Source organism: Sminthopsis crassicaudata, chromosome 3 (genome assembly GCF_048593235.1).
Source record: "Sminthopsis crassicaudata isolate SCR6 chromosome 3, ASM4859323v1, whole genome shotgun sequence".
NCBI lineage: Eukaryota > Metazoa > Chordata > Mammalia > Dasyuromorphia > Dasyuridae > Sminthopsis > Sminthopsis crassicaudata.
The window spans coordinates 640,518,547-640,537,165 of NC_133619.1; the positions used below are offsets into that span (position 1 = coordinate 640,518,547).

General features: G+C 62.3%; 3 protein-coding genes across 6 annotated transcripts; 1 reads left to right on the top strand and 2 right to left on the bottom strand.

Moving 5' to 3' along the window:
• Positions 1-1,275: 1,275 nt before the first annotated feature.
• On the bottom strand, positions 1,276-8,908 carry PHLDB3 (pleckstrin homology like domain family B member 3). Its single transcript, XM_074307027.1, has 16 exons — positions 8,783-8,908; positions 7,702-7,936; positions 7,187-7,342; positions 6,808-6,945; positions 5,971-6,099; positions 5,700-5,858; positions 5,268-5,378; positions 4,952-5,041; positions 4,767-4,877; positions 4,501-4,600; positions 4,294-4,384; positions 4,112-4,199; positions 3,811-3,861; positions 3,341-3,560; positions 2,851-2,936; positions 1,276-2,374 (listed from the first exon to the last, which is right to left on the bottom strand). Exons 2-16 carry the CDS (start codon positions 7,894-7,896, stop codon positions 2,240-2,242), a joined length of 1,860 nt encoding a protein of 619 aa, XP_074163128.1. The 5' UTR covers positions 7,897-7,936; positions 8,783-8,908; the 3' UTR covers positions 1,276-2,239.
• Positions 8,909-9,970: 1,062 nt separating this feature from the next.
• ETHE1 (ETHE1 persulfide dioxygenase) lies at positions 9,971-16,612 on the bottom strand. 3 transcript variants are annotated; one of them, XM_074307033.1, is made up of 7 exons: positions 15,725-16,612; positions 14,515-14,659; positions 14,083-14,231; positions 11,577-11,706; positions 11,092-11,181; positions 10,275-10,391; positions 9,971-10,129 (listed from the first exon to the last, which is right to left on the bottom strand). In XM_074307033.1, exons 3-7 carry the CDS (start codon positions 14,176-14,178, stop codon positions 10,077-10,079), a joined length of 486 nt encoding a protein of 161 aa, XP_074163134.1. In that variant the 5' UTR covers positions 14,179-14,231; positions 14,515-14,659; positions 15,725-16,612; the 3' UTR covers positions 9,971-10,076. The 3 variants fall into 3 exon arrangements, with proteins under 3 accessions (XP_074163134.1, XP_074163135.1, XP_074163132.1); XM_074307034.1 differs by lacking the exon at positions 15,725-16,612 and adding an exon at positions 15,050-15,185; XM_074307031.1 differs by lacking the exon at positions 15,725-16,612 and adding an exon at positions 14,756-14,914.
• Positions 16,613-16,699: 87 nt separating this feature from the next.
• Positions 16,700-18,442, top strand: ZNF575 (zinc finger protein 575). Of its 2 annotated transcripts, none has more exons than XM_074307035.1 (4): positions 16,700-16,868; positions 17,006-17,115; positions 17,387-17,484; positions 17,705-18,442. In XM_074307035.1, the coding sequence occupies exons 3-4, from the start codon at positions 17,406-17,408 to the stop codon at positions 18,391-18,393; spliced, it is 768 nt and encodes a 255-aa protein (XP_074163136.1). In that variant the 5' UTR covers positions 16,700-16,868; positions 17,006-17,115; positions 17,387-17,405; the 3' UTR covers positions 18,394-18,442. The 2 variants fall into 2 exon arrangements, with proteins under 2 accessions (XP_074163136.1, XP_074163137.1); XM_074307036.1 differs by having other exon boundaries at positions 16,700-16,862.
• Positions 18,443-18,619: the final 177 nt, after the last annotated feature.

Consider the following 18,619-nt stretch of genomic DNA (forward strand, 5'->3'; position numbering starts at 1 on the left):
GGCCTCGGCCGCAGGAGGGGGAGCGTGGGAGCCAGAGTTTCGAGGGCGGGCCCCAATGCGGAGCTCCCTCCCCAAACTGGCTGGACCGGAGAGACAGGCATCTGGGGAGCAGGGCTGCTGAGGGGCGGCCTCTGCCTGGGCCTGCAGGACCCCTCCGGTGCCTCCCTAACCCACGGAGAGACCTTCTTCTGAGCGCATCAATTTATAGGGGTTTGGGAACCGAGGCCGGAGAGAGGAAGGGATTCGGGGCAAGTTTGCTGTTACTTCAGTCTAGTCCCTTTCCTCCTTAAGAAATGCCAGATTTGGGCTGGCGTAGGGTTCTCCCTGGGGTCCCCGGGCCGCCTCTCATCTCCCTGTTCTAAGGTCGCCCCACCAATGGTGTCTCGGTGCTCCGGAGCCCAGCGGGTCTAATCCCAGGCCTCCAAGACCGGGACCCTTCTTCGGAGAATAGAGAACCTTCAGAAGGGAGCGAGGACCAGGGGACAGCTCAGACAGTCGCTTGTAGCGTTTATTATGTTTCCAAAGTACAAAGCAGAGATGCGGGGTCTCAGAAAACTGCGTTCTACTTTGTGATGGAGAAATTCTCTTTTTTAAATGTTATTTTGTGTTTAAGTTTAAAAAAAAAAAGTCGGAGATGGGCCGGAGATGGATACTTTCTCTCTGGGAGGCACCCCATCCAGGATGGGAGAAAACACACCTTTCCCTCAAGGTTCCTGCTCTCTTCGGTCATCCTACAGCTGTGGTTTTGAAAAACACTCCCGGCTTAGGCGGCCCCTGCCCTTTGACCCCTTCGGGCCAGTCCTTGTGCTCTCCAGCTCGGGTTTTGGATGGAATGAAAGGATGAGGGCTCTGGGGGAGGAGGGCCGTGGGGAGGACGGAGCAGCCGCGGAATGAACGCCCAGGGAGGGTCCGCGCTTCCTTCCAAGGGTGGGGCTCGAGCTCCAGCGGGTCATGGGAGGAGAAGGGGACCTAAGGCTCCCTGACTCAGACTCGCTTGGGAGTCCCAGCCCCCTCCCCAAGCTCACAGGATGTATCTGCCCGTCATTCTCCCCGAGCGCCTCGAAAAAAGAGGGGCTGGGAGCGCCAGGGCGGTGCTGTCCGAGTCGTGAAAAAGGGTCCCTAGGGAGCGAGAAATGGCGCTGGGGTCCCTGGATGGACACGGGGGGGGGGGGCCCGGGGAGGCGGAGGGGGGCTTAGTGCTCCCTGACAGAAGAGGGCGTCCCCAGAGGAGAAGCAGCTCGTCCGGGTCGGGGGCGAACAACTACAGGCTCGACGGTTTTTCCAGTGTTTAATGTAACCCCACGTGCGCACCAATAAATAAACCTCCCGCCCCCGCGCGCCCCGGTGCCCGGAGAGTCCGCGGGGCGAAGCCGAGCTCGGAACCGGCCGAGCGGAGGAGAGCGCTTCCGGGCCTGGGGGAGGGAGCAGCGGGGCTGATGTTCGGGATAGTTCTGGAAATAGGAAAGCTGCCGCGAAAGTGGCTAACAATGGAACGTTATGGGTAAGAAAGATGGGCCGAGGGCGGGGTCTCCCGGGAAAGTTACAAGCAATGGAACACGGGGGGGGGGGGGGGGGAGGGGAGGGGAGAGGGGAGACCTCCCGGGAAAATTACCAGCAATTGGACATCGGGGGTACTAATACTCAAGAGAGGGCGGGGCCTCCCGCGAAAATGACAATAGAACATTAGAGGTAAGAACGTTCGGCCGAGGGCGGGGCCTCCCGGGAAAGTTACAAGCAATAGGACACCGGGGGTACGAACACTCGGGAGGGGGCGGGGCCTCCCGGGAAAGTTACCAGCAATTGGACACCGGGGGTACTAATACTCAAGAGAGGGCGGGGCCTCCCGCGAAAATTACGAACAATAGAATTTTAGGAGTAAGAATGTTCGGCCGAGGGCGGGGTCTCCCGGGAAAGTTACAAGCTGTAGAACACTGGGGGTAGGAACGTTCGGCCAGGGGGCGGGGCCCCGAGAAAGTTGCCAGCAATTGGACACCGGGGGTACGAACGTTCGGCGAGGGCGGGGCCTCCTGACTGGCATGCCCGAGCTATAAACATTGGCGTCTTTAAACGCTGGGGGCAAATTCATAGCATCTGGGACCGAGCAGGAAGGACCGAGCTAATCTGGCCCCATTTTACAGAAGGGGACACTGAGGTCCAGGCTAACAGAGCCTGGGCGGCGTTCGTAGGAGGCAGTGGGCGGAGGCAGTCGGGGGCTTCTGGGGAGGCGGAGCCGGGCTGCTCAGGGGGCGTGGTTCTCATCGGCCGCGGTCACGATGACGTCGATCCAGATGCGCATGGCCTCCGGGCTGGGGGCCACCATGTAGAAGAGCCGCTCGTAGGTCTTGACGCAGAACGTCAGGCGGGGACTGGGGCTCTGCGGAGGAAGGGGCGTGAACTCGGGGGTCCTTCTCCCGGGCCCCAGGCAGCTGAGCCCCCCGCCCTGAGCCGCACGTTATCTGGGCCGGAGCCCCCTTTGCCCCCGGCTCAGCCCCGCCCCCCTCACCCAAGATGGTTCGGGGTGCGTATGTAGAGGGAGTGGGGGTCATGACGTGGCCCCCCTACAAAATCAGCTGGGAGGCGATACTTTGGGAGACTGAGATCCCGGAAGAAAGAAGTGCCACAGAAATACCCATGGCAGAAAGCTCAGATTCAAAATCCGGGGCTTTGAACTAGAGCCCACAGAATGTCGGGACGGAAGGAAGAACTACGGGAGAAATGGGAGGTGGGCAGGGGCAGCCGGGGCCCAAAGGGGCAGGGTCTCCTCCCCCCAGGAGCCCTCACGGGGGGGGGGGGGGGGGGGAGGGGCCCAGCCCGTGTATTTTTCCTGCAGGATTGGGGAAAGGAGCTCACCTTGAAGGCGCACCGCAGGTGGTCATAGTAGACCTCTTCGATGGCTTGGAAGTAGATCACGCCCTTCAGTTTGGTCTCCTCCTTGTCTGGGAGTGGAGAGAAGGGGAGGGGCTTGGCTTGGGTTTGGGGGGTGAGAGGGAGGGAGGCCTGCAGCCTTTCCAGCAGGTGACCCCAGGGGACAGGGTGGTGGGCGGGGACAAGCCCAACAGCTGGCGCTAAGGTCAGGGTCCAAACTGGAGGCCTGAGGTCAAAGATCCTCGAGATTGCAGAGTCAGTGGGAGAGTCCCCCCCCCGTCATCCAGGCCTGGAATTCAGAGCCTGCAGGGACTGCTTCCCCCAAGCCTGCAATTTAGGGACCTTGGAGATAATTTTTCAGAGGAGGAAACTCAGGCAGAGCCAGGCTATAGAACCCCCCATTTAAGGGGAGAGCAGCTCAGGTCCCAGGCCTTAACCCTGAAGGAGATGAGGCGGGGGAAGGGTGGCCCCTCACCTGCGTAGTAGGCCAGGCGACGAGCGTGGCGGTCAAAGCAGAACCAGCGCTTCCTCCAGGTCTTGATCCGGCCCCCCACCTTCACCAGAGGGCCCCGGCAGCAGCCGCTGGTCACTCGCACGTGAGGGCAGCTTTCGGGGCTGTGGCCCCAGCGTTCCAAGTGCTGGTACAAGTCCAGGACCCGGGGGCCCGGAGGCCGGGGCGGGGGCGGCGGTGGGGCCTGAGGGAGGGGACAAGGGCAGGGTGCTGTGGCCTGAGCAGGGGCTGGAGCTTATTAGGCAGGTGTGGCCTGTAGGTCAGGGACTGTCTCTGCTTCACAAAGGAGGGAACGCTCGGAAAGGTGGAGCCATTGTGGCTCCAGAGGATTTAAAGTTGGGGGGATGAGAGGGCCGGGTGCTGGGGAGGGTCCCTGCGGGCTGTGAGAGAATGGGGAGAGAGAACGGCCCTGGGGAACCAGGGCTCTCACTGACCATGATGGCTGGAACAGGTCTGGCTTCCTCCTTGCTCCTCTTCGTCCCCTCCTGGGGGTCAGAATGGAAAGGAGATAAGGGGGGACCCAAGACCCCCAAACCTGAGCTCTTGGGACCAGCAACAGCAAAAGCAGGGATGGGACCAGTGGGAGGAGGGCGATGGGGAATGGAATCGGTACATTCGGCTCTCTAAGGAGATTAGGGCCAGAGCATCCGGACATCTGGGTCCCTGAGAGCGTGGGGGCAGAGAAGGGGCCGGGAGATGGACACCAGGTCTGGGTCCCCAGAAGCCCTGGCTCACCCGGGCCTGGAGCAGCCGCTCCCGCTCTGCCACGGCCTGCTGCAGCAGCTTCTCCATTCGGATGATATCGGGATGGGGGATCCCACAGCTGGAAGGCAGGAAAGGCCGGGAGTACCAATCCTGACCCTTGATGCCCTTCCCTCCTTTCCATCCCAATCCTGCTTCCACTCTTTCCTTCTCACCTGGCTCCAGGGCCACAGTTCAGCAGGTGGTACAGAGGGTGTCTCTGGGGGTCCCCTGCAGGGGGAGACAGGGCAGAGGCCTCCAGGGGCCCTAAAAGGGAGGGAAGACGCTTAGAGAAGACATCTCCTCCCCTCGCCTTCACCCCAACTTGCTCCGTCTCCATCTCTGCTCCCATAATCCTCTTTGACAGGACAGAAGACACCCACCGCTGCAGTGCAGGGACAGGGGTCTTGCAGATCCCCTCGGTCGGGTCCGGTCCCCCTTTCTCCGAGGCAAACTCCCCGTCCTCTGAAGCCCAAAGGAGCCCTGGGGAAGATGGAGGGAGAGGAGAAAGGCAGGATTGAAGAGGAGGTACGGGAAGGGAAAAGAGGGAAATGGGAGTGGGAGTGAGGGATTAGGGGGCCACTCCCCTCCCTCCCCCAACCTTGGGCGCACAGCTCCAGGTCTCCCCCGTTCTCCATGTCTGGCCCACCTGGAGGGAGCTGTGTACTGAGAAGAGGCAGGAGGAGGCAGTACTGGATGCTGGGGCCAAGGAGTCCTGGAGGACCAGGAGCTGGCGATCCGTCTTCTGGGTGAACAGGAGCTGCACAGAGAATGAGGATCAGCCCGGGGGAGGCAGTGCCGGGGGGCCTGGTGGGTCTGGGGGCTTCTGGGTACCTTGGTTAGGGCCTGGCTCTGCTCCGGGAAACTGCCCTCTCCAGCCTGAGTCCCCTGCAGGTGGTTGAGTTCCAAAAGCCGGCTCCGCTCCTAGGGAACGGCAGGGAGGTCAAGTGGGGAGTTCCAGCTCTCAGAACAACCCTTCCATCACGGTATGGACAGTATTTAAGGCCCATTTTACAGCCTAGAACAATGAGACCCCACAGGAGGTGGCAAGCACAGCCCCATAACCCGGGGGCTCCTGTAGAGGCTTCTTCGAGCCCGTCCCATTGGACCTGATAGGACTGAGGGCCTGGGCCGGGGCCGTCGGGGTCACCTGGCTCAGGGCCTGCAACGCCTCCTCCTTCTTCCGGCTCAGGCCGCGGCTCTCGGCTGCCATCTGCTCCCCGAGGGACCCCAGCTGCTCCTCTAGGACCTGGATTCGGCGCTGAGAAGACCGCCCGGAGTCACCGAGAGCCCTGAGCCCCCACCTGGTGTGAGGGCTCAGACTGGCTTAGCTGCCCCCCCAGCACAGCACAAAGAGGGGAACTGGACGAAGGCCCGGTGGGCTCCAGGCTGAAGGAGGCAGCCTCATCAGTGGCTGCTAGCCTCTGCATGAAGACTTCCGGGGTGGACAGGGAGCCCCCCACCTTGCAGGCAGGTGCCCACTGGGAGACGAGACAGACAGAGAGACTGAGGAGAGAAGAAATGACCCATGTGGGTCCCATATAGGGGGAAGGGAGAGGGAGGCTATTTCTCTAGGGCTCACCCTGTGCTGGGCCAGGCTCTCCTGGAGCTCTCGGATCTTGGGGCCCAGCCCCTGGCTCCCCAACCCGTCCACCTCCTCTTCACGGCTGCTCTCCTTCTCCAGCTGCTGGAACTCCAGGTCCTCATAGGCCCTCTGAGCAACATCCAACTGTTCGGACACCTGGGGAGGCGCGAGGGGAGGCGGTAAGGGCTGAGATGCATGGGTCCCTGAAGAAACCCGGAGGCTGGGTCGTTAAGGGGAACCGGGGTCCTGGGGGGCAGTGTTCACTCACCTCCTGGACCCCCCTCCTCAGGTCCTCCTGGTCACCCTCAGGCTTCGAGTCCAGCTTGTCCTGAGCCTCCTCCAGCTTCAGACGGAGAGCCTCCACGCGGGTCCTTGCCTCCTGGAGCCGCTGCTGCTCCTGGCAGGACAGACCCCGAGAGGCGGGAAGCCTTAGGGCTCCTCCAGACCCCTTGGCAGCAAGGGCATGCCGTTCCACAGCTGGGCAAGGCCCAGAGACAGCAGGATGCATTGGGGGGGGGGGGGCCTAGTCAGTGACTCCCTGCCCCTCCCACCCCCGCCCACCACAGGGGAAGATGGGACTGGAGCGGGGCAGGGTCTCAGGCAGATGGGAGAGCCCCTGCCAAGGAGCGGAGGGAAGTGGCTGCAACAGAGACGCCCGGATCCTGTTCCAGCCCCACTCTTGCAGGCCCCAGTTCCCTGTGGCTCAGGCACCCTTGGGAGGGGGGGCCCTCGTTCAGGGCCTGCCATCGGCCTCTGGCCTTCGGCCCAGCATCCCCTGGCAGAGCGGGGAGAGCACGGGCTCCAGGACTGGGGCAAGGGCTTCCTCTGAGCCCAAGTCCCCCCCAAGGCCCGAGTCACGTTCAGGCCCTCTGAACTCAGGCTTATAGCTCTGCCCTGCAGTGCCCAGGAGTAAGGACCAGGCCGGGGCAGGGATTTCCGCCCCAGGCTCCGCCTCTGCTCTGGCCCTGTGATTTTGGCCCCCTCCATCCCCGTGCCTCAGTTTTTCCATCTGTGCAATGGAAGAACGACGCCCTTCTGCAGACGCCAGATGGGAGGCAGGGAGTCTCACCACCCACCCCCTCCGGCCTCGGGCCCCTTCACACACCTGCTCCCGCTGCTCCCCTGCCTTCTGCTCAGCTGTCTCCTGCTGCCTCTGAAGCTCCCGCAGCTGCTCCTCCTCTTTCCGGGCCGCCAGGCGCTCCCCAGTCAGCTCCCCTCGGAGCAGAGCCACCTCTACCTCCATCTGGGGGCGGGGGGACATGGAGCTGAGGCCCAGATCTCCGGGTGCCCGAGGGGGGACGGGGGCGGCAGGGTCCTGGAGGGACTGAGAGGGGGCTGGGAGGACGGGAGGGGGGGGCCAAGATGCTGAGGGGGGGGCTGAGAGGTAGAGGAAGCCTGGGACCCCAAGGGGAGGGGGCTGAGAGGTCAGGAAGGTGGGGTCCTTGAGGGAGGGGCTGCGGGAAGCAGGACTCCTGGGTCCGCACCTCGATCCTCAGCTCCTTCCTCTGCTGCTGCAGCTCCTTAACCCGCTGCTCCATCAGGGCCACTCGGGTCAGCGCCTCCAGCTGCTGCCCCCGAAGCCGCCGGGCAGCCCCTCGGGGCCCCTCTGCGGGGGGCGGCGCGGGGGGCGGGGCTTCACCCTGCAGGGAAGGACCGGGATCAGGCCGGGAGTGGGGGCCTGGCCTCATGGTCTCTGTCTCTGGCTGTCTCTGTCACTGTCTCTGACTCGGAGTCTCTCAGTGCCTCTAAACCTCTGAGTCTCTGTGTATGGCTATCTCTTCTCTGTCTCTGGCTTCCTGTGCCCACGCCTCCCCGTATTTCTGTTACTTTGTATCACTCGTCTTCTGCCTCTGAGTTTCTGTCTCTGCTTATCTCTGTCTCACGCCGTCCCTGGCTCTCTGTGTCTGTCTCTCAGAGTTTCTCCGTGTCTTGTCTCTCACTCTCAGTATCTCTCCCTGTCTCTCAGTATCTCTCTGTCTCGGCTATCTCTGGCTCTCACCTGGTCCTGGCCGCTCTCCGTGCTGCTCCCCTCTCCCTCCTCCTCCTCCTCTTCCCCGCAGGCTGCGCGGGGGGCCCTGGACTCCCCAGGGGCCTCGGAGACGTCTTGCTTTCGGGGCTCGCTGCCTCCGGCTCGGCTCCGGGGCCGCTCGGCCTCCTCCAGGCTCCCATCCTCGGGACTCGTCGGGACCCTCATGTCCCTGGCTTCCCGGCCTCCTCCGGCCCAGGCAGGGGGACTGCGGGGGGGAGGGGCTGTGAGCAGAACTCCACAGCCGCTCCGGGGGCGGGGCCTGAGGGACTCGAACCGAGAGTCTGGGGGCTCCCAGCTGAAGGAGCAAGGGGGCTCCGGGATTGGGTGAGGGGCTCAAGGGGCGGGGCCTGTGGAGCGCCAAAGAGGAAGAGAGGAGGGGGAGTGGAGGAGCTCGGGGACCCGGACCCGCGATTGCCGAGGACGGGGCGCTCAGGGGGTGTGGCCTAAGAACCAGGGCAGGACTGGGGAGCCGGGGGCAGGACCTGGAGGGGCTCCGAGACTGGGTAAGGGTCTAAGGGGTGAGACCGAGGAGAGGCGCGAGGGGCTCGGGCGCTCGCTCGGAGGGGCTCCGGGATCGGGCAGCGGCTCGGGCGGGATCGGACGGACTCGGGGGCGGGATCGGACGCGCTCGGAGCAGAGCCGGGGGGCGGGCTCTGACCCGAGCTTGGGGCGGGGCCGAGAAGCCTCTGGGAGGGACGGAGGGGCTGGGGAGTGGGATCCGGAGGGGCTGGGGCCCGGCGCGCTCGGCTCGGGCCGCGGATCCCGGGGCGCGGAGTTCCCCTTTTTATCTCTCGCAGCCCTCGGCCTGGAGCAGCGCCCGGGAAGCCCCTTTCCCAGGAGCCGAGTCCGACCAGCCCTGACCCCGACCTTTCCCGACCCCGAGGTCGGAGTCCCCAGGGCCCTCCCCCGAGTCCGGGCGCTCGGCTTTACCCGGACAGACCCGCTCACGCGCCCTCGTCCTTCGGGACCCCGACCCTCCCCTCGCCCCCGGGGGGCTCGGCGTCCTGCTCCTCCCCCGCCCCCTCCGCGCTCCGGTGTCCAGCCCCCTCACCTGCTCCGGCTCCTCCGCAGGCCTCTCCCTGTTCCCGGAGCCCGGGCCTCTGCCCACGGGACAGGTGGCGGGGGAGGAGGGCGGGGCCGCCCCCAGCGGGAGCCCGGATGCGGGGCGGTGGGAAGTGGGAGGAGAAAAGGGAGGGAGAGAACAGGTCTGACAGCTCCGCAGGGAAGCAGGTATCTGGCCCTTCCAGTGCACACGCCCTGGGAACCAGGCGTCCTGGGGGGGGTGGGCAACACTTCAGACCCCACCCAAGAGGCCCGAGCCTCAGGACGCCCTCTTCAGGGAGCCAGGGGTCCTGCGCCCACGAGCCCAGGCAGGACTGGCCAGCCCCGGCCCCAAGGACAGAAGCAGCCAGTTTCCCACCTTCAAAGTTTCTTAGTCCCAACGCTCACTTCCGGCCCCCTGGGCCGTGGCTGCAGGTGGAGGGGTGGGGCTCTTCCCCTCTAATGACCCCTTTGAAGGGCTGGGACCCCACGGTGAGTGACGGGGAGAACCGGCGAGTCCCCACGGCACAAGGGGGTGGGGGCCCTGGCGGGAGGGGCTCAAGGTCATGCTGCCAGACCCTTCCTCTCCGGGCAAAAACAGGAAGCTCACATGAAACTTTCCAGCGCCCTCCTCCCCAAACAGGCCCACAAGGGCCCAGCAGGGCCAGGCTTCTGGTCTGCGTGCCCTTGGCCCATGGGCACCCGACTGGCAGACCACGGAGTCCCGAGTCCCCCGCGTGCTCCCCCTAGTGGCCCCGGTCCCCAAGAGCACCTCAGACCCAGCCTCCCAACCTCTGCCTGTCTTCAGATGGGAACCAGAGACAACAACATCACCCACATCCGGGGCTGTGAAGCTCAAAGGAGATAATAGTATCTGGAAACATCACAGAGACGAGCGGGCCCTCAGGCAAAGTCAGGCTCCAGGGGCCTTGCTGAGGCCCCACGGGGAGCACGAGCTGCAGGAGCCTCCGAACCAGCGCCCCCCCTTTGCACCATCCTGCCTCCTCCCCGGTACCCGAGCATTCGGCTTCGAAGCCAACCAGGCCCCGTCGCCGCCAAGCTCTCCATCCACACGGGACAGAGCTTTGTGACCACAACACTTCAGAGGGGCTTGGCAAAGTAAAGTGGGAGCCAAGGCGCCCGTGCGTGCAGACAGGAGCCACTGGGACGGCGCCTAACGAAGGAGGGCCAGGAACGGTTAAGCAATAACGTTTATTAACGGAATCTGGAGGGGGATGGGGTCCATCCTGTTTGAGCCCCATCCCAAGAACTGAGGTGCTGAGCTGTGGGCGGCCGAAGAGAAGTCAGCTGGGGACCTCCTGCACGCCGCAGCGCATGTTGGCGGGGACGGCGACATCTGGCGAGGGAGGAGGAGGGGAGATAAGGGGGAGCTCCCCCTGGTCGCCCCCAGGCATTCAGGCACCCCTTTCCCAAGGCCGGACCCCGGGCATCCCACCTTCCTCGTCAGGGGCCCCCAACAGCCGGACCTCCCGGCTTCTCACCGATCTGCTTGGGCTTGGGCAGGTTGAGGTTGTTCATGACCTTGACAAAGTCCTCGCAGCTCAGCGTCAGGCGAGGGTTGAAGGTCCGCTCCTCCTCCACTGTAGACACTGTGTGCCCTGTTTGCCAACAAGCATCGCCCCATGCGCCCGTTGGGTTCCCAGAGCAGCTCTGTCTGGCCCAGAAGCCCCCAAGTCACTCTCAGGCTTCCCCCCAACCCCAGGAGTAGGGACTTCCCCTCTGAGTCTTATCCCACTTCTCTGTGGTGCAACTGCCATATTGCACCCACACTAGACTACATATCCCATCGGCCCCTGGAGCGAATCTGGCTGAGCCCCAGTGCCTTTATGGGCAGTGGCAACAAGGCTGACTCCCATGCTCTCTGGTCTGTCCCATCTCTACTGAGAAGGATGAAGTCCTCATCCTGATGCTCTCTGAGAATTCTGCTCCCTCCATTCTTAAAACACGCGGCCTGAAAGCCTCTGGGAGCTGTAGTTCTGAGTTCCCAAAGGGCTCTGGGAACTGTGGTTCTGAGTTCTCAAGGGCCTCTGGGAACTGTAGTTCTGTTCCCATCTGAAAGACCTGTGGAAACTGCAGCTTACAAGGGCTTCTGGGAGTTGTGATTCTAAGTTTCCAAGGGCCTCTAGAAACCCTGATTCTGAGCATACCCCAAAGGCCTCTGGGAGTTGGGCCCCCAAGGAGCTTGGGGAGGTGTGGATCATCTGTGTATACTCCAAGGGCTTCTGGGAGTTGCAAGTTTCCTTATATCCACAATCTACTAACCAGTCTTCCCTCCCCCCAGGCAGGAAGCCCCCAAACCTTGGTAGTCATGAGCTGGGTAAACCAGGCAGTCTCCAGGAAGGGTGAAGATCTTCTCATGGACTGAATGGTACAAGGTCTTAGCACAGCCTGGAGGGAGAGGGAAGAGGAAAGGCGGTCTGCTGATGAGGGCGGGGCTGCCCTAGAACAAATAAGATAATACTGAACAGTAGGTGCCATATTAGTGCTTATTCCACCCAACCTCCCAGGGAGAACCAGAATCCAGCAGCAACCTCACCCACCTCCCTACCCAACATAGTGGGGCACAGAGGAAGACAAGGAAGGGAGGCTGGAGAGAAGGATGTGGCCGAAGAGGAAAATGTCTACTCCTGGGGGCCCTGCCAGCCTCACGGTGCCATCTCAGGGGAACACCTTGTCCTCTTTGGGCCTCCATCTGCAGAAGGACCCCAGCCTCAACCCAGCAAACCCTGGCTCCCCATCCGGCTCAGCATTCTTAGAGGGAACTGCAGAGGGAGGGCGCAGACCTTGCTGGAAGTCGGTGCGGCCGCATCCTCGGATAAGTAGGGCGTCCCCCGTGAAGGCTATGCTGTGGTCACTCAGTACAAAAGTCAGGCAGCCATCCGTGTGGCCTGGGCTGGCCCGCGTCTCCAGAGCCTGAGAGGGAAACCGAGATCAGAGCAGGCCCGTCTGCCCCCACCTCACCTGGGCTCGAGGGCCTGAAGTTAGGGAAATCCACCTTTGAAATCCAGCCTCAGTTTCCCCATCTGTAAAAACAAGTGGGTCAGACAGAGGTCCCTGCCACTGCTTCATTGGCATCTGACACTCTCTGGCTGCATGACCTCCGGAAAGAGGGAGTTCCACTGTGGCCCCACTTCCTTCCTAGAGAATTTCAAAAGAACTACTCACTTGCCAAGGGTGGCTTTTTCCTCTCCGCAGACTGCACGGAGCTGCCTGGAGGCCCTGGATTCTTTAAATTAAGTGACTTAAGAGTCACAAAGCCAGGATGGAGAATGGCATTTATCCATCAGTCACCTCAAGCGACCCCAAAATGGGGGATTTTACATGGAAAATCACGTGTGTGCGTACATATATGCGTACTTAAACACAGAATGTGGCGGAATCCTCGGTATCCCAGACGTGTGTGCGTGCACAAATACGGGTAGAGGTGACACACACATGTACAAATACACACACACATCAGAAGAGATGATGTAATAAACATCATCTCTATAAGGCCCGGGGTCCTGAGTGTATGTGTACACATGAACACGTACAGGACACATAAACACCCAACCTTATATGTGATGTAATAAACACATAATTTTTACAAAGTCCTGCGCGTTACTGATGTGTGTGTACCCAGACATAGATGTAGCACACATGTACAGGACACACAAACACCCATCCTTATACGTGACATAATAAACACCATCTCTACAAGGCCCAGGGCCCCATGTGCATAACCCATGGTCATACATGTAACACACACATACAGACATACAAGCACCCATCCTTATACTTGATGTAATGAACATCGTCTCTACAAGGCCCCGTGTGCATAACCCACGCACATACATGTAACACACACGTACAGACATACAAGCACCCATCCTTATACTTGATGTAATAAACATCGTCTCTACAAGGCCCCGTGTGCATAACCCACGGTCATACATGTAACACACACGTACAGACATACAAGCACCCATCCTTATACTTGATGTAATAAACATCGTCTCTACAAGGTCCCGTGTGCATAACCCACGGTCATACATGTAACACACATGTACAGACATACAAGCACCCATCCTTATACTTGATGTAATGAACATCGTCTCTACAAGGCCCCGTGTGCATAACCCACGCACATACATGTAACACACACGTACATACATACAAGCACCCATCCTTATACTTGATGTAATAAACATCGTCTCTACAAGGTCCCGTGTGCATAACCCACGCACATACATGTAACACACACGTACATACATACAAGCACCCATCCTTATACTTGATGTAATAAACATCGTCTCTACAAGGTCCCGTGTGCATAACCCACGGTCATACATGTAACACACATGTACAGACATACAAGCACCCATCCTTATACTTGATGTAATAAACATCGTCTCTACAAGGCCCCGTGTGCATAACCCACGGTCATACATGTAACACACATGTACAGACATACAAGCACCCATCCTTATACTTGATGTAATAAACATCGTCTCTACAAGGTCCCGTGTGCATAACCCACGCACATACATGTAACACACATGTACAGACATACAAGCACCCATCCTTATACTTGATGTAATGAACATCGTCTCTACAAGGCCCCGTGTGCATAACCCACGCACATACATGTAACACACACGTACAGACATACAAGCACCCATCCTTATACTTGATGTAATAAACATCGTCTCTACAAGGCCCCGTGTGCATAACCCACGGTCATACATGTAACACACACGTACAGACATACAAGCACCCATCCTTATACTTGATGTAATAAACATCGTCTCTACAAGGCCCCGTGTGCATAACCCACGCACATACATGTAACACACATGTACAGACATACAAGCACCCATCCTTATACTTGATGTAATGAACATCGTCTCTACAAGGCCCCGTGTGCATAACCCACGCACATACATGTAACACACACGTACAGACATACAAGCACCCATCCTTATACTTGATGTAATGAACATCATCTCTACAAGGCCCAGGGCCCCGTGTGCATAACCCACGCACATACATGTAACACGCCTCCTCACAGCTCCGTAGTACCGGCCTCATCTCCCAGTGTCCCTGCGCGCTGCAGACACTGGCTGCCACTTCCTCGGCCCTCCCCTCCCTCTCCGGGGCCAAGTCCAGGGCACTAGCCCAGGATCCCAGTGAGTCACTGCCCAGTCCCCGGCCACACCTGCCCTTCTCACCCACAGCCAAGGGTGTGTTTACGGCCCCTCCAGCCAAGCCCCGGGAGCCCGCCAGACCCCTGTGCCCTGGGCAACTCACAAATCGCCCAAAGGTGAGGATGTCGCCGTCCTCGAGGAACAGGTCGGCTTTGGCCCCGCTGAGGCGGGAGATGACCGATTTGCAGCCCGGAATCATGGACCGGAGGAGCCCGGTGCCCGTGACATGGTCCGCATGGCAGTGCGTGTTGACTGTAGGGGGAGGGGAGGAGGGGATGTCAGGGGGCACGGCGCTCCCCGTCCTCTAGCGCGCGCCCTCTGGCTGGAGAGCCCGCAGCTTCCCCTCCTCCGGGGCACGCTTTCTCCTCTCGCTGCCAGTGGGGCGAGGCGGATGGCCGCCTCCAGCCGGCCCTCCCCAGCAATCAGCGGGCCTCCCGGGGGTGGGGGAGGGAAGGGTAGCCGCTCTTCCTCCGGGTGCCCGGGGCACGCTCAGGCCCCCGCGGGGCCGCCCCCGCCGCCCCGGGCCCAGGCTCACCTGCGTACCGGAGGTGCAGGCCGAGCTCCCGGACGAGCCGAGCATCCCTGGCGGCCGTCTCCAGCACGGGGTCGATCAGCACAGCCTCCCCGGAGCTCCGGTCCCCCAGCAGATACGTGTACGTGCAACTGTTGGCTTCGAAGAGCTGCAAACGGGGGGCGGGGCGCGGGGTGAAGGGGGTCCTCGCTCCCTACGCCCCCTGGCCGCTGCCCCGCTCCCCCGCCCCCGCCCGGACCCGCACCTGGCGCAGCAGGAGGCCGTCCCCCCGCGAGCTGAGCGCCCTGGGAGCCGGCCCCCGGCGCGGCCCCGGGGCCCGCAGCAGCCGGCACACGCGCAGCAGCCGCCCCGGCCCCATCCTTGCTACAGTCAGGGCAGCAGGGACGGCCAAGGGAGCCGAGGCGGGGGAGGGGCCGAGCCCGCCCCGGGGCGGGGTCTAGACCCGCCGGGGAGGGAGGGGCCTTAAAGGGGCCGCGCATTCAAATCCCTTTTAGACTCGAGAGACTGGCGGGTTCGAATCCGGGCCTCTGGCTCTCACCCTGTCTGAGCTCAGTCCTCCAATCTGTAAGAAAGGTCTGCCAATTTCCTACGCAGGCCTAAGTGAGTTTGGGGAGCTCGAAGCGCCGAGGAAATGGGGAGAGGAGGAATTCACATGAGCGAAGCGCTGATCTCACACCAGTCCTGTAGAAAACCGAGGCTCCGAGTGGACCACGGAATAGCCCCGAGGCACGCCGGGAACCGCTGACTCTCGAGTCTCCGGCCGTTATTGGATACCCGGCCTTGTGCAGCAATTCTTCATAATCATAACTGCTCTTCTTGTCACCGGACTCCGGACACCCAGGTTCCAATCCCGCCTTTGGCAGGGACTCAATCCCTCTCCTCCCCCCCCCCCCCCCCAGTGCTCAAGGGATGTGGGGAGGCAGGGTTTAGTAATGGAGCCGCTCTCCCCCAAGTGCAGTTCCAAGGGACGCTGCCTGTGGGCGCCTTATCCCGAGGCAAGACTCCGGGACTCTTTTTTTTTTGCAGACTCGGACCTGAATTCAAGTCACCCGTGTGACCCTGGGCAAGTCCGTGGACCTCCCCAGTCCAGTCTCTCAGGAGGCCCAGAGGCTCGAGCAGAGGCACGCACAGATGCATGGAGGAATGGATGGATGCGGGATGCATGAACGGAGTGGGGTGGATGGATGCAAAATGAATGGGAGCTGAAATGTACCCGAAAGGCCGGCCAAGGAGAGCAGCGTGAGGCGCGATGCAGGGCTGGGAGGCAGGCCTTGGTCCTGGGGCTCAGCTGCCAGGCTCTCCCCCACCGCGCGGGGGCACTCTGCTCTAGGGGCCTCAGAGAAGACTTCCGGATCCCCGTGCTGACAGCAAGGCCTGAGGCCAGTCCTGGTTCCTGCTGCGACTGGGGGGGAGGGGGGAGCGAAGGCTGCGGAACTCTTCTTTATGGGAAGTTTAGAGAACTTGGGGGCGGGAGAAAAGTGCACAGTCACTATCCTGGGAAGGAAGCCAGAGAAGCCCCTCCTCTGCAGCCCAAAGGATACCCCTGGTTGCGGGACCCCCGCCCACATCCTCCAGTTCCGGGTCCCCGCCTCCTCAGTTCCCCCGCCCGCAAACTCCAGGACCCGCGCCCCTCATCTGCCAGCTCTCCTTAGGGCTCATGAGTTCGTGCAGCAGCTGGGCTCTCCTCTCCGCCTCCCCGGCCCCGGGCACCCCCAGCTCTGGCTCGGGGCTCCTTCGCGTGTCCATCTCGGTGTCTCGGGCTGACTCTGATCAGAAATAAAAGCTTGCAGGGACTCTCGGGAGTCTTTCGGGAGAACCCCGCCATTTTACAGATAGGCAAACTGAAGCACTGAGGAAGTGACTGCAGGCAGTATGTGTGGGCGGGCCCGGGACCTTGGGGGAGACTTTTCTCTTGGGCCTCAATCCCCGCTCTGGGAAAGGAAATCCAGACAAGAGCTGGGAGGGCTCCTGGCTAGCAAGGGAAAGCGAAGCTGTCTCATAAGACGATCTTGATCCAGGGCGGCCACTGTAGCTTCGCTCCCCCGTTATCCTTAGATTTTTTTTGCATCTGCACGGCTCTCTCCCGATCGCCTCCGTCGGCGCATGCGCCCGTTCTCCCCTAGCTTTAGAGCTGCGCGGGTACCCTGCGTTTTGTGCTCGCTCCCGTTTTCCTCTGTAGAAAAAGTAGTACGCAGGGCGCGTGCGCGCGGCTCCGTCCCCGCCCACTTCTCGGGCGCGCGCTCCGAGCTGCAAGCCCCCGCAGAGGCCGAGGAGCAGTGCAGCAGCAGCTGGCGGCGGCGGGGGCGGCAGGAGGGGCTGGAGCCCCGCCCCCAGGGAGGGGCCGCCCGGAGGTCTGGGTGAGGGTCCAGGTCCCGGACCCTGGACCCCAAGCAGGGTGGACGGGGCTGGGGCCCGACTCTGGGCTTGTCAAGGGGCCGAGGCCGGACGCCTGGGTCCTCCTCGCATCGTTTGCTCCAGCTGCTTCCCCTTCCAGGTCTCCTTGCGCCCTTCCCCGCCAGGCGCTGGCGATGAGACGCGACCACGGGCACGAAGGGGTTAACGAGCCCTCCATGGACCCGGAGCGAGCCTGAGCCCCGGAACCGGGTAACTCCGCCCCCAGGCTTCTCGGCCACGCCCCCAGAACTCTAGGCCAGTCCCCTGTCACCCACGACCTCGCCCCGCGGGAAAAACCACGCCTCCTACTCACAGTCAACTATGGCCCCGCCCCTGATCAGCCTCCCAGAGATGCTAGGCCCCGCCCCCATGCAGGTTTCCTGCTTCTGCCAGGGCAGCCGAGCCCCCTGCGGCGCCCCATCTTGTGCCCGCTGGGGCAGACATGGCTGGCCTTGCTGAGTACCCATCTGTCCCCTCCCAGCTCCAGCCCCCCTGGCATCATGCTGGAGCGAGGGGAGCAAGGGCCTGGGGGCAGAGGGAGGAGCCCTTCTGCCAAGGAGTCAGTGACCAACGGAGGGGGTGAGAACCAGGCACCTGCTGGGGGGGGGTCTCCACCCCGGGAAGAGGGCGGGGGATGCACACGGAGGGTTGGAGAATGGAGGCGTAAATCCCGCGGGCAGCCCCCTAGAAAAGGCATGGGAGGGAGGGGAGCCTCAGGAGACCCTGGGAGGGCATGGCAGCCCCAGGGGCCTCTGTGGCTGGGTGCCAGCCCTGGGGCGTTGTCTGATCCCCTCCCCAGCCTCCAGCAAAGCCTCAAAGCCGAAGCGGAGCCCCGCAGCTGTGGCCGAGCGCCCCGGTCCGTCCAGGGCCCGCCGGCCTCCACCCCTCCAGCGTCCACACCGCTGCCCGGACTGCGACAAGGCCTTCTCCTACCCCTCCAAGCTGGCTACCCACCGCCTGGCTCACGGTGGCGCCCGCCCGCACCCCTGCCCTGACTGCGACAAGGCCTTCTCCTACCCCTCCAAGCTGGCTGCCCACCGCCTCACCCATAGTGGCGCCCGCCCCTTCCCCTGTCCGGACTGCCCAAAGGCTTTTGGTCACCGATCCAAGCTGGCTGCCCACCGTTGGACCCACTCGCCGGCCCGCCCCTACCCCTGCCCAGACTGCCCCAAGTCTTTTTGCTACCCCTCCAAGCTGGCCGCCCACCGACACACCCATGCTGGTGGCACCCGCCCCTACCCCTGCCCACAGTGCCCCAAGTCCTTCTGCTACCCCTCCAAGCTGGCAGCCCACCAGCGGCGCCACACCCCCACTGCCCCGGGAGCCCCCATCCCGGCCGCCCCCACGCCTGCCGCCGCAGCAGACCCTCAGCACCGCTGCCCCAACTGTGGCCAAACCTTTGGCCAGCGCCGCCTCCTGGTCCTTCACCAGCGGAGCCACCGTGGAGATGGGAAGGCTGGGAAGGGAGGAAAGGGGGAGCGGGCCTAAACCCTGCCCCAGGCCCTCGCCTGCTGCCAATAAAGAGACGCTTTCTACACCCGGGTTCCTGTGCGAGCACTTGGGACCCTCTGCATTGCTGCCAGGGGTGGCCCGGAGGGAGCAGTATTACACGGAGTCCCCCCAAAAGGGGCTTCTCCACACCTTCCATGGCCCGAGGCGGGACAGCACCCCAGAGCCTGTTCCACCAAAGGAGAGAGTGCCAGGGATCCAGCCC